The sequence below is a fragment of the Colossoma macropomum genome, unplaced genomic scaffold (genome assembly GCF_904425465.1).
Source record: "Colossoma macropomum unplaced genomic scaffold, Colossoma_macropomum, whole genome shotgun sequence".
Taxonomy (NCBI): Eukaryota; Metazoa; Chordata; class Actinopteri; order Characiformes; family Serrasalmidae; genus Colossoma; species Colossoma macropomum.
Genome location: NW_023494786.1, coordinates 12,294,841 through 12,308,212, shown reverse-complemented (window position 1 = coordinate 12,308,212; position 13,372 = coordinate 12,294,841). Strand labels below are relative to the sequence as shown.

The following is a 13,372-nucleotide window of genomic DNA, read 5'->3' as shown; positions in this document are numbered from 1 at the left end:
AGCCATAAGAATTTGTAATTTATTTTGCTGTATATGCCTAACTAAAACACATCGGATTAAGCTGTAGTATTTTGCCTATCCATAGGTCAAGACAGCCTGAACCGATGGATACAGGAAAGCCTAATGAAAAAGGTTCAAGAAAGAGGTACCTTATTTATGGTGGTGTGACTGAAATACATTTATGTTCCCATATTGATTACTGGTTATCTGCACTAAACAACATCTATATTGCTTGCAGTGACTCTGTTACTAGAACATGTGACTCTCCTGCTCTTAGACAGAAGGCCATAGAACCTCATGATGAAAAACCCAAGACTGCAGGTGGGTGTAGCAGTTTTTGAATAGATAGCAAATATATCTAAGCTAGATGTTTAGATACACATTTTTATGGTTCTTTTTCATTTCATTTAAATGTAGCCTAATTTTCTGCACACTGTTTTTTTCAGGCCAGAATAATGGAAAAGGATCCAGTGTGCTGCTAGAGGCCAATCCTGATCAGAAGGATGGTGGGCAAAACTCTTCTTCAGACTACAAGCCCAAAAAAGGACTCCTGTTCGAAATTTGCAGTGATGATGGCTTTAAGATCTGCTGTGAAAGCATTGAAGGTAGGGTTTATTTTGGGAAGTAAAGACTTGGATAAGAATTTAAGTATGTGATGTTTGTAACAGTTGTTGAAAGTATGGGTGCAGTCTAAGGATACACATTTTGGCAAGTTTTTATTGTTTATTTTTTATTTTTTTATTCTACGGATAACCAACTGCCATTAGTTGGCGATTAACTGACTGGCTGAACAACATTCAAAGCCGTTGTAAAATACGTGACATACGCACACATATGAGCGCACACATCAACTGAATTCCATATTAATATGCCGAGAAATTAAAAAGTATTCCTTGTATAGACTGTGGAACATGGTACTGATAGGTGGGGCCAGGCATGAGGATGTATATAAAGTAAATGGTCCAAAACTGTAGGAAACATATCCTGTGTAAAACCCTGGTTTTGTTAAAATTGACAAACTATATGTTCTTGATTATTTGACCAAAAATCAAAAAGTTAATAAATTGATTGGAATAGATTACGATAAGCTAGTGTGAAGTTCTAGGTTCTAAAGTTATGTTATATTTACCACTCATTACCAGCACAAGTTAAAATGAACATAAATGGCATGACCTGGACTAGTTTTGGTTCACTGTACGTCATTAGCTCTCAAAAACTGCTGCCGTCCGCATCATCCTTCTCTATAAATATGCACACAGATGTATGATTTCCTCATACTGCCATGCATCACCCTTTCACCTGTAGAACATGAACGAAATAGTTGTCTTGTCTCTTATCATGTTTGCTTTCAATACACTGTTGTAGTTTTGCATTTTCTTGAAATGGTCCCAAATGCCACTTTTTTCAGTATTGGTCAAACAGTTGTTTGACAGTTAATCATACACCCCTATCATGCACAGTAGTATGAAGTGTTTAACTTTTGTGTAGGTACGGCATATACATATGAAGATCACTTAGCCTAACACTGAATGGGCAAGTCCTGGGAACCCACTGTCCTGCTCATTTTGAATCCAGAATCTGATTTGACTTGTTAAAAACTGTTAATTTCTATATTTGATTACAGAGGCCTGGAAATCTCTGACAGACAAAGTCCAAGAGGCACGCTCTAATGCTAAATTGAAAGAGCTGTCTTTTGATGGTAATAACACATGAACACAGCATGACTGTTCGAAAAACATTTCAGTTGGTAGTATTTATATAGAATATGTGTATACAAAATATTCTCTGTGTTCCTGTCCTGTGTCATTGTTCTGTCAGGAGTGAATGGGCTACGGATGCTGGGTGTTGTCCATGATGCCGTAGTTTTTCTTTTGGAGCAACTATATGGTGCCAGGTACTGCAGAAACTACAGGTTCCGCTTCCACAAGCCAGAGGAAGTGGATGAACCTCCTATTAATCCTCATGGATCTGCACGTGCTGAGGTCCACCACAGGTATGCAGTACTACAGAGAGATTCACTCGAAAGAGGCCCCGAATATTCTGTTGTAACTCCTGTTAGGATGAAGCAATCTGAACCAAAAAAAATCCGCTACATACCTTGACGTATGTGTAATTGATTGCATTACATAAGATGCTGGAAGTGATCTCCATTTTCTGCCAGGCACATAAAGGGGTACAGGGGTATGCACCCGAAAGTTGCAAACGGAGGTTAAACGTCAAGACAGCTGTTCGGCACCTACCTCGTCGCTCTGACGCAGAGGCATCCCGGCTTGTTCAAAGCTCCATATACTGAGGAGCACATTGCACATTGTTTCGTTCAGACTGCTCCATCCTAGCAAGAGTTATTACAGAATATTCGGGGCCTCTTTCGAGTGAATCTCCCTGTAGCTTCATGGCCTGTTTTTATGTGCAGTGTGTATTAATGTCATAATGGATCTTTTGTTCAAAATGCATTTTTCAAGCAGAGTTTGTTCATGCTGTTGAATATTTTTCAAGACTTTTTATTTAATGTTTTTGATTTCTGAAGGAGGTCAATGTTAGACATGTTCAACTTCCTGGCATCCAAACATCGGCAACCTCCTGAATACAACCCTCAAGAGGAGGATGAAGAAGAGATGCAGCTCAAATCTGCGCGGTGTGTCTTTGTGCTCATTTGCCTTGACTTTTTAGCTTTAGCTTTGCTTTTTATTATTTTGCAGTCCTTAACATTTCCCTTCTTACCACTACAGACGAGCGACCAGCATGGACTTACCTCTGGCTGCGAGGTTGAAAAACTTGAGGAAATCATCCAGAGAGTCTGTAGGAGTCTACAGGTATGAAACTTCTGTTGCCTCTAAAATTTTGATTGGCTCTGTAAACCAAATAAAGCACATATTTAAAGTACATATTTCATGCACATACTTGCTGTATTTTCATGAGTTTTATAATTGTTCACAGGTCAGCCATACATGGTCGAGGTCTGTTCTGTAAAAGGAACATTGATGCTGGTGAGATGGTGATCGAGTACTCTGGTAATGTCATTCGCTCTGTCCTCACTGACAAACGGGAGAAATACTATGACGGCAAGGTAAAGAAAATTATACTCTCAAACAACGCTACACATATAATATTTATGATACTACATATGTACTATAAATATAACATTTTCCTACTTTAATTAACAGCAAGTTCTTAATAAAAATTACTTTTACTTAACAGGGCATTGGCTGCTACATGTTTCGTATTGATGACTATGAGGTGGTAGATGCCACCATGCATGGCAATGCGGCGCGGTTTATCAACCACTCCTGCGAGCCTAACTGCTACTCCCGCGTGGTCAATATTGACGGCCAGAAGCACATCGTCATCTTTGCTATGCGGAAAATCTACAGGGGCGAGGAACTCACATATGATTACAAGTTCCCCATTGAGGAACCAGGCAATAAGCTGCCTTGCAACTGTGGGGCCAAAAAGTGTCGCAAGTTCCTCAATTAACAGCTCTCCTTTTATTATTTTTGCCTGAACCCTCTCCTCCCAAATGAATCTTTTGTCTAATGTTGACAGTATGTGTATTTTAACTGATATGGTTATTTATTGAAACAGGCTCAGGTTTTCAGAGGGATAATGGCACTGTGCCTCTTAAGTTGATTCAGGAAAGGTGTCAAGAGCAAAGTCACAATGAAGAAAAGGTCTGCCTTCAGTGGATATCCCCCAAATGACCAGTGAGAAATAGATAAGTGCCCCTGCTTGCGCTCAAATTTTGCATTCTGTTTTATCTTCCTAATGATTATTATGAAGAACTATTCGTTTGTAATATTGAGTCTTGCCTGCCCATGCTTATGGAATGTGAGAAGAAAAGTATGATGGAATTGCCACATTGTTTCATTTGACACCAAAGTGCAATTTCTAAGGGAACGATACACTGTCTTTTCTGATAGATGAATTGCAAGTGATCCATAATTCTCCTTTTCTTAGCCTGACCTGCACAGTTTCATCTCCCTTTCTGAATGTACATTGAAGCCTTGTCCCTCTAGTTATGTGAGGGATGTCTATGTATTTTAGACACTGTAAATATTACTTTTGAGCCCCTTGAATGATAAAGAGGGAACACTAGAGGGAGCAATGGTCCTATTGATGGACCTTCTGAAAGAGCTTTTTCAGAGGTTTTGGTTTGGATCAATGATGAGCAGGACTGTAAGTGTAGTGTACCTAAACTGTGTTTAAGAAGTAATAATAACCCCTGGGGCAGTGATCACTGGGGGCTGGCTGGGTTGAGATCCTGGTGGACTGACAGCCAAGGGACTAGAGAAATTTGAGGGGTGGGTGGGATGGCTTAATATTTTTATCCATTTTTATAGTGACTTAGACTGACAGTAGTAAAATCAAGGAAACTTACTATGTGCATGCTCTAAGGATTGTTGAGAGCTAGTAGGATTTACTAAACTCAATAGCATCCAAATGCTTTATTGAGTTGGAATTTGTTATTGTTGTTATGGAAGAGTCATTTTAAAATTTTGCTCTTTTTCCTGTCTCTTTTTGTTGTAGACAGGTAAATGTCATTATTTCGTTTGATATGTAAATAATATGTATATTTTTCTATACAAAAAACTGAAAAGCACTCACTAGTGAATAGCACTTAATGATGGTATTTATATTTTTAAGAAAACATTGTATTTATTTTACCAACATTTTGTAGGAGATAGTGGTTTACAACACTAAGGCTTGGTCATCATTTTTATAGTGCTGCCTTTTCTTTTTTTCCTTTTTTTTGTAGACCTTATTTCTTTCTCTTATCCTCATTCTCTTTATTTTATTATTCCAAAGACTGAAGCAGTAGCTGTTCCCATAGAGTGCAGTCCACCAGTAGCTCTCATTGCCAATCCATGTCAGTCATGGACATTTCAGATGACAGTGTGTATATAGTCAGAGTAAGCTGTAAAACATGTAGTCATGAATGCTCATCTGCTGAAATGGCATGTCTCCCCCATTGCCAGCCTTAATATCACATACAGGAACACCCCACCTTCCCCCAAAAAGCCCCTCTTTGGTAGTAAAGTGCAACTGTCTCAAGGGGATAAAAATGAATATAAAAAAGATGCCTGAAATAATTTTACATTTAAGCAACTGGAAAGTCCCAAAGTTTACTCCATCTATTTTATTATTGTAAAAATATTTTCATAGATATCAGTTTAACCCAAGGAATTTGCCACGGAGGCTAGCCCTTGAAAACTTTCTTCTAAAGCACTATATCTGGAGGAATGGAGGAAGGCCCTCATTCTCCCTATCTTGTGCACTGAACATCAGTCTTCTTCCCAGCTTGACACATGTTGCCTTGGCACTGCACGGACGTTCCAGCTAGCCATTCAAAGCACACGATGTGCTCATTTGTACCGTTTCCTTTCGACAGTTTTAGTCCTCCGGATTATCCCTTAGGGCAAAATTTAAATTGATTTCCTATTGAATATATATATATATATATATATATATATATATATATATATATATGGCAGCAACACTTCATAGTAGTTACATATATGACCTCCCATGGTTGGCTGTCCTGTAGTTCTTTATAACAGAGGTGTGGTGCCTTCTTTTTCAATTATTTTCTTTTTTTCATAGTTTTATTCATTGTGTCATCACTGATACAGACCATAAGACACTTGCTTTGGGAGCATAGCCAGTTCTGTGGCCTTTTTAGGATGGAGTCATAGCTACTCTGGAGAATAACGCAAGAGTTTTAATGCATGTCCTTAATTCTGAAGGTCTTAATACTGGTTAGACTTTTGTCCCCACTGTGTTTGATTTGAATTGGTCTCTTAATGAAGCAATTTCAAAAGTTGTATTAAAGGGATATTGAGCATATCGGTGTTGCAGGAAGGCTAGGGATGCGTATATACCTCCAGACAAAGCTCTCTCGATTTGCTGCTTTGTGCACCTCTGGCTCTTGTTTTCAGAATGAGCCAATAAAAGGCCAGTTTCTCTGTGTAGCATTGTCTTATTGCCTCATAATTTTAACTCTAATATCTTTTAAGGCAGTTGCAGACTCCCAAAGGCCTGACCCCTATCAGACTCAGCATGTCACCTGTGACAAAGGCACTGACCATACAGAGAGAAATCTCTGTTTTGCTTTACATCATTACCAACTGGCTACTGTTTTTTTCCAGATATGATTTTGTACGTTAATGGGTTTGACGGAATTGCCGCAGCTTCTTGCCGGGAGCTTCTTGCCAGGCTCCTCGGCAGTGTGGGTCTTGCCATCGATTCAGGGATAGAGTACCTCTCAGTCCGGCTCTCTGGGTGCGGCACAGGGTCGGGCTGAACTCTGCAGCTAGGCCTTCGTTGAATGTATTTTTGAATTTATAATTGATTTTTATCATATATTGTCTTTTTTTCGATTGTTCCAACGTGAAAGGCTGGGACGTTACAGGACAGCTTTATGTTTAATTTCATTGGGCGAGGATTGTACAGCAATGGCAATCTTTGTACAAAAAACTTGCATTCTATCAGTCTGACAAAATAAGATTTTAGTAATTCAGTTACTAAACCTAAGGGCTTTGTTAAAGACTTTCCTCCACATGTTCATGTCAGTGCAACTTCAGATTCTCCACAAACTGGTGAAATGTAGTGTTCAGTCGGTGTTTCAGAAGCAGACGGGTTCCGTTGTTTCCTGGACTTTACTCTTCCACGCCACACCAGTGGTACCACACCTTATCCTGTTATGCTCAGTATATATATGTATACTTCTTACATACATGATGAATATATATACCTAAACATATGTATGGATAGTAACTTGTACTTCAGTATCTACAATATCTACACAATATACGGAATGGACAGACAAACTTAGTTACAGTAGCAAACAACAGTTTCATAATGGTTAATAGCAATGTTCAATGTAATCTATAATGGTTTTGTGTTACAGATACAGTTTAGAGTAATGTGCAACAGCATTTTAAATATTGACATTATGTACCAGTTTTCCTGTGCCTGTGTGCTCTTTCTGTGGAGCATTGCAGTTAAGATTGATTCTTTTTGGGACTTTTATTTTGTGATTGCGGGGGGGGGGATGTGGGGGGGTGGTTGGGCAGGTGGGAGGTGATATTTATATAATGAAACGAGTCATTGTAAAATGTGGTTGTAAACTTTTTGAGGTTAGCCATTTGTTTGTTTCAATGCTGTAGTTTTTATTTTACTCTTTGTACATTTTTAACAGAGTTTGTGGACGTCAGGAAAACAGAAATTGACCTTTCATTTACCCGATTGTGTTTTCCCATACCTCTTTCTCCTGTCTGAACTTAAGTTGAATTTTAATGTGATGTTCTGTAATGAGTAACAATAATGGTAAGCATTTTATTTATTTATTTTGTGCAACGTTTTGAAACATCTATCTGTGTATGCAGGTAAAAGGGTCACGTGAGCTCCCCCTGACAAAAAGGTGGCAGTGCGCCTCTGTCTATAATTGTATGCTAGGACCCTCTGTACCGAACTGTATTATCAGTAGTAGAGATGGGCTGTGCTTTGTGTGGTCAGACATTGAGCTGAAGGGAGAGAGGTTGAGTTTTCCCCCCTTCTGAGGCCTTGTGTTTCCCTTTTGACATATGAACGCTTCCTCTTTCTCCTTAGCTCTCTGAGTGACCCATGTTTGTTATTGCTGACTATTTTACTTTGTTATCCAATTGCCCAATCAGTGTTCTCCCATATCACAGAAATGAAGGAAAGACCATTCAGTGACAATAGTAAACCACAAACTACTTAAGGATGAATGTATAATGAGAAAAAAAATGTACATAACTGTAAAAAGGAAATTTCTAATCATGTTTATTTTCTATGCACTTTTTTTATTTAAGTGATAGTTTAAATAATAAACATGTCTCGTTTACTCAGCAAGGCTTCAAGCAGTATTGTTTGGCTTCATACTGTTATTTGGTGATTCATGCCTTTTGCTTTTCCAGGTATCCAGGATATTCTCCAAATGAGTTTGCAAGTTCATATTGTTTCAAGACAAGTTTCTAAACAAAAAACATTAAGTTTCATTATCCTGCCTATCAAAAGACGGGTTTTTCTTTGTCTTCCAACAGCAAGTCAAAGGTATAATACCTATTTCCAGACCTTTTAGAGCTTCTGAGCCAACAGGAAGCCCCTGCCACCTTTGTTGGAGTACTGAGCCATAATGCTATTTAACAAGCAGGGGGCTGTTGCATTGCTACCCCTTGCAGGTAGGCATGCCTCATAAAACCACAGCAGTAAGGGAAACAGTCAGTGTAAAGAGACCCAGGTGTGGAAATGAGGGGCTGCCACACAAGGCCTGGTCAGAAGCCCTCTTCCACGTATGTGTTAGCTGACCCCTGTGGATTACACTGCTTTTTTTATAACTGTGATTAGATTAAATTAGGGGAGATATTACAATGCACAATTACTGTAATTGCAACACTTTAAAGGGCTCATTAGTATTGTCTATTCACTTCACTGGACCAAAATAATACCCTAGGAATACGTCTCAAAACATTCAGTTGATTATAAAACATTTTTGGCAGCTTATAAAGGTATGGGAAGATAAAAGATTAGAGGCCTGGTCTTGCTTTGTGTACACACAAGACTTGCACTGTGTATTTTCATGCTCTGCATTGTGTAAAGATAGGAGTGTTTGAGCAACCAAATGCAGCTCCACAGATATTAAGATGGTGGGATTTTGTTAGAAAGTTTGTCAAATCTGAGCCTATTTAAAGAGCCCATTTCCTATTTTTTATGTATTTCATTTATACCTCTAAGGTCTGCATATGTTTGTGCAGGTTTATATACCAAAAACAGCCTGATTGGCTGTTCTGATTGGCTGCCCTGTTTTGCACCTCATTCAAAAAGCAGACCAGGCTGAAACACTTAAAACATATTTAAATGTGCTGGTTTTATGACATCATGAAAACATTGACTATAAAACAGGTTATTTTTGCAGCTGTTTCCATGTATAGATTGTATGGACTGGAGACTAAATGGTACTTGTTTACTTCAAAATAAACAAGGAATATCAAGGAAAAGCATGATATGGACTCTAAACTTACCTCAGCCATTTGGTAATTTGGTGACTCCTTTATAAAGAACCCACATAGATCACATCACACTTGTCGCTGCTGCCATATTGTTGACATAGCACTGGTCACTGCAACGACGACAGCAGCACACCTAGAGCCGCAGTTTGTTCAGTCAGTAAAGCGTCCTGACATAGAATATACACACTTTTAAAAGACGGTTCTTCAAGGCAGTGGTTCTATATAGAACCATTTCATGCTTCAGTGGTTCTTCAGATCGATGGAGAATGTTTTGTATATGGTTCTACACTCTTAAAGATTACGGTTCTTCAAAGGTTCTCTAGTAAAAAAAAAGTGGTTCTATATTGAACTATGAACACTTAAAGAGCCATTTGCATGATTAAAGGGATCTTTGCATGGTGAAATTGTTATTGAATTGACAGAGTATGTTCTGTAGATGGTTCTACATAGAACCTTTTTGAAAAGGGTTCTATTGTTACAATGTCACGCCTGTAACAATAAACGAACCCTTTTTGGTGCTATATAGAGCCCTTTTAAAATATATATAGAACCACATAAAACGCACTCTCCATCAATCTGAAGAACCTTTTAATCATGCAAAGCGTTCTTTCAGTGTTCAAAGTTCTGTATTACCATTTTATTTACTAAAGAACCCTTAAAAACATAATTTTTTGTAGTGTAGAATTATATAAACACACTGTCAATCATGAAAAGCCTTTAATCATGCAAAGGGTCTTTGAGTGTTTACGGTTCTATATTACCATTTTCTTAACTAAGGAACCCTTTTTCTTCAATAGTTAAAAGTCTGACATCGTAACAATAACAAACGCAGGATCCCGCGCGCACAATCACTCACATTTAAAATTCAAAATTCAAAGGAAAACTCAGCGGATCAGCGACCCAACCGTCACTTACGGATTTAACGGATCCTTAACCGTAACTCAGGTGAGACAGCCGAGCCAACTTAGTTAACGCTAACAAGCTTTCCTAGCACAGTTCTCTGATGAGGAAACTTAGGTTAACGCTGGTAACGTTAGTTATCTTTAATAGTGGGGAACGGAAGGCATAACCTAACACAATTATTATTATTATTTTTGTTAATAAAATGTAAAGTATTTGATCAAAATGAATTATTTTATTCTAGCTAGCAAACGACACTTTTCGGCTACAAAAGGAAACGTGCTTTGTTTCGAGCACCTATCGTTCGTCACATTCTACATGAACCTGTTAACCTAGCCAACGTTACATAAAATATCCGTGTTAGCTAACTACATTTTACCCTGTGTTAGGTCGCGCCCCATACTGTCCTATGTGGGACGCACTGGTGTTATAGCCAGTAAACTCAAAGTGTGGACAGGCATTGGATTAAGTTACCTTCCTTATCTTTGCTCGGTAACGTTAGCTAGCTAGCTAACTTCGCCACCCTCCCCAGACCGAGTGTGCTAGTGTTACGGGTCTGTTTTAGTACTGATGCTGCCTTCAGGTCCCCCTCGGAAGTTCCTACTTACGACTTCGGAGGTCCGACTTGATTTGTGTTCAAGTGGTTTTGGTTGGAAATAGGTGGAAATAATGTTTTTGGTTTACTTTTATTTTTCTGTTATTAAAGAGAGTCTGTATATATATACACACACACACACACATCATATCTGTATTTCCATGTGTGGATGGTTTCAGTCTGCAGTGTTAATTTGACACACCCCAAACTCCAGAGTTTCCCACTAGTAAATATGACATTGTGGTGCCGTTCATGTGCATCCATCTCGTAAATACGATATTTCCGACACGATTGAAGGCAGCATGAGTGTGATAAATCCTGATTCCAGATCAACGCTTACTGCTTTTCGTAGTGTTCAGTGTTTTGCTGTGTAATCGTTGCCGTTGTCACAGATTTACGAGCTGTGGTTTCAAACAATAAAGTGTTTAATGTCAAGTAAAATGCCTTGTTCGGTCCCACAAGGGACATAAAATATCTGGCGCTGGTGCTTTGGGCTCATGGCAGAGTTAATGAATATTATTTTTTGCTAGGAAACCACTTTAGGCTGAGGCCCTTAGTCTTACATAAAACCAATAAAATTGCAATGTTAAGCTGAGTACTCGCTATTATTGCTTCTTTGAAGTGCATGAAAATGCAAAGGAGTTTCCTTTTGCACTGCAGAGTTTTGTTTGTCCTTGTTCTAACATATGCCTCAGCTCAAGAAGGGATTGGTGATTAGACAACTAATGACATGAAAATTGGCTAAATATCTTAGGATATGTAAACAAAACTGTGAAATGTAAGGGGTTTCCGGGACTCAGGCTGGGAAACACTGCAGTATTCAGATGCAGATATTCTCCATGCAAGTGTTGACCTGACCTAATCCTTTCTTGCTCCAGTGTATGTCTTTTTGTGTTCTTGTTCCCACCACTTCTCAAAACAAAGTGATGCCTGTGGGCCACAACCATACTTTTTTACTGAGAGTGGTTGGATGGGTTGTTGTGATTGGCTGATGGAGGCAGCACAGTGTGTGCACCTCTACCAACCACATCCTACCCCTGGCAAACCAACATGGGAGCAGGGGTTTAATTCAGATACTGCAAAGCTCTGGAGCTATCAAATGATCTTCATCGTCATGTCTGCTTCTGCCACCAAGAAATAAAATTCTGCGTCAAATTGCCCAAATATCTGTTATTATCCAGTTTGTGGCCTCAGTTTCTGTATTACCTCGGCTTACAGCTGTAGAAGAGAACAGAACTGGAGATTAGTTTAAGCAGCTGAGAAATGGTCTGGTGGAATATTTTCATCCAGAGTGCTTTGATGCTTGTCTATCCATTACTATGTGTTAAAGACTAGACAAGTAACTTTTTCCTCAATAGACAGGTCCAACATTTTTCAAACATGAAATAAAAGCTACTTGTGTCTGCACATTTTGTACACATTGCTCAGTTTATACATTTAATTTGCTACATGACAACAGCTGTAGTTTGAGTTTAATGTGAGTAAAGCGTTTGACCTTTGTGCACAGTGAGAATTAAATCTGTGGAATGACTAAGTTTCCTGTCAAATTGAGTGACAGTATAGCTGGCTGTTGCATCTCATGCACTTGTGTTTTCTTTTCCAGAAGGTGTTTACTCCATTTTTGTACCTTTGTGGCATCCTACCAAGCCTGCATTATCCTGAATGATCCCAGAGCTGTGGACTGTTATCACTAGCAAACTTCCAAGATGCCGTTGTATCCCTACCACTTTGTACTCCTTTATCCTTCAGATAGAAGACTAGTTTTCAAAGGTAATGGGCTTTAATGTAAAGTTTTCTTTTTTAGTAAGAATGTATATAATTTCTTATTTTAATGGACACGAGGCTCATTATAAAATATACCTGCCTGTAAGGCTGCAAGACACCACCTTTTCTGCTGTCAGTGCACATTATGGCAGAAGGCTTGTCTGTGAGTATTGTGCTATTTTATTCACTGCTTGTATTTTCTAGTCATGTGTTTATGTTTGAAGCTCTGAATCTGTTTTCATTTTCCATGAAATTAACTTTCAGAGTCTTGTGGTACAGTAGTGTTCCTGAATAGTGAAAGCTAAAACTCAGAGGTTCCTTTTGAGTGTGGCTGTAAGCCAGCAGACTAAGGCTTTCTTCTCTGCTTTAACAACAGCATGCTGAGGTTGACTTAAAAGACTTAAAAGAGTGCAGAGATTGCACACATTGCACTTTGAATTTGTTCCAGGTCCCCCTCAGGGACGCTGGTTTCACTGACCCTTTTGTGTTTACCATGTTTAACCAATAATCATAATCGCCTCATTTCAAGCAAACATTTTTGTTTTGTTTTTAAAAATATATTTTCCAGACAAGAAAAATCTATGAGGACGTTAGGCTTCAGATGTCATGTTGTTTGGCAATTTAAGTTAGTTATAGTGGAGCTAGAAGAAACCAGCACAGTCTGAAATCTCCACATAATGATTCACAGCAGATGAAAAACTAATTTTGTTCAAATCAGAGCAGTGTTTTTATTACAGATATGTCCTCTATTTAAGCTAGATGTTGGTTTGTCATTGAAAAGGTAGAGCGATTATATTTCCAGACTGACCACAGATTTTCTGATTCATATGTGGTTTTATTTCTAGTGAAATCCCCTCCTTAATCAAATGGAGCCAGCAGCCCATCACTGTAGACCTCAGACTAATTACTTACACATTTTGGAGTTCACCAGACTGTTCTGATCCACATCTACTTTATCGCGCAATGTTTAGAAAGATCATTGTTCTTTTTTCCACCATTCCCTTGGATTCGCTTCAAACATTTTGTCTCTAGCCCTTGGACGCTCCCTCTCTCTCTTGCTCTTTCCCTCCGTGACTCCCACCCACCC

The 13,372-nt window shown here is 38.8% G+C and overlaps 1 protein-coding gene across 2 annotated transcripts in view; it reads left to right on the top strand.

The window, feature by feature from the left end:
• kmt2a (lysine (K)-specific methyltransferase 2A) overlaps window positions 1-7,030 on the top strand; it is a 32,936-nt gene extending 25,906 nt beyond the window's left edge. For both annotated transcript variants that reach the window (XM_036560938.1, XM_036560934.1), the window contains exons 27-35: window positions 86-145; window positions 239-321; window positions 447-605; window positions 1,625-1,699; window positions 1,819-1,993; window positions 2,528-2,635; window positions 2,730-2,813; window positions 2,938-3,067; window positions 3,199-7,030. In XM_036560938.1, the coding sequence (XP_036416831.1) occupies window positions 86-145; window positions 239-321; window positions 447-605; window positions 1,625-1,699; window positions 1,819-1,993; window positions 2,528-2,635; window positions 2,730-2,813; window positions 2,938-3,067; window positions 3,199-3,474 (1,150 nt within the window). In that variant the 3' untranslated portion in view covers window positions 3,475-7,030. The remainder of the gene's footprint in view (window positions 1-85; window positions 146-238; window positions 322-446; window positions 606-1,624; window positions 1,700-1,818; window positions 1,994-2,527; window positions 2,636-2,729; window positions 2,814-2,937; window positions 3,068-3,198) is intronic.
• Window positions 7,031-13,372: the final 6,342 nt, after the last annotated feature.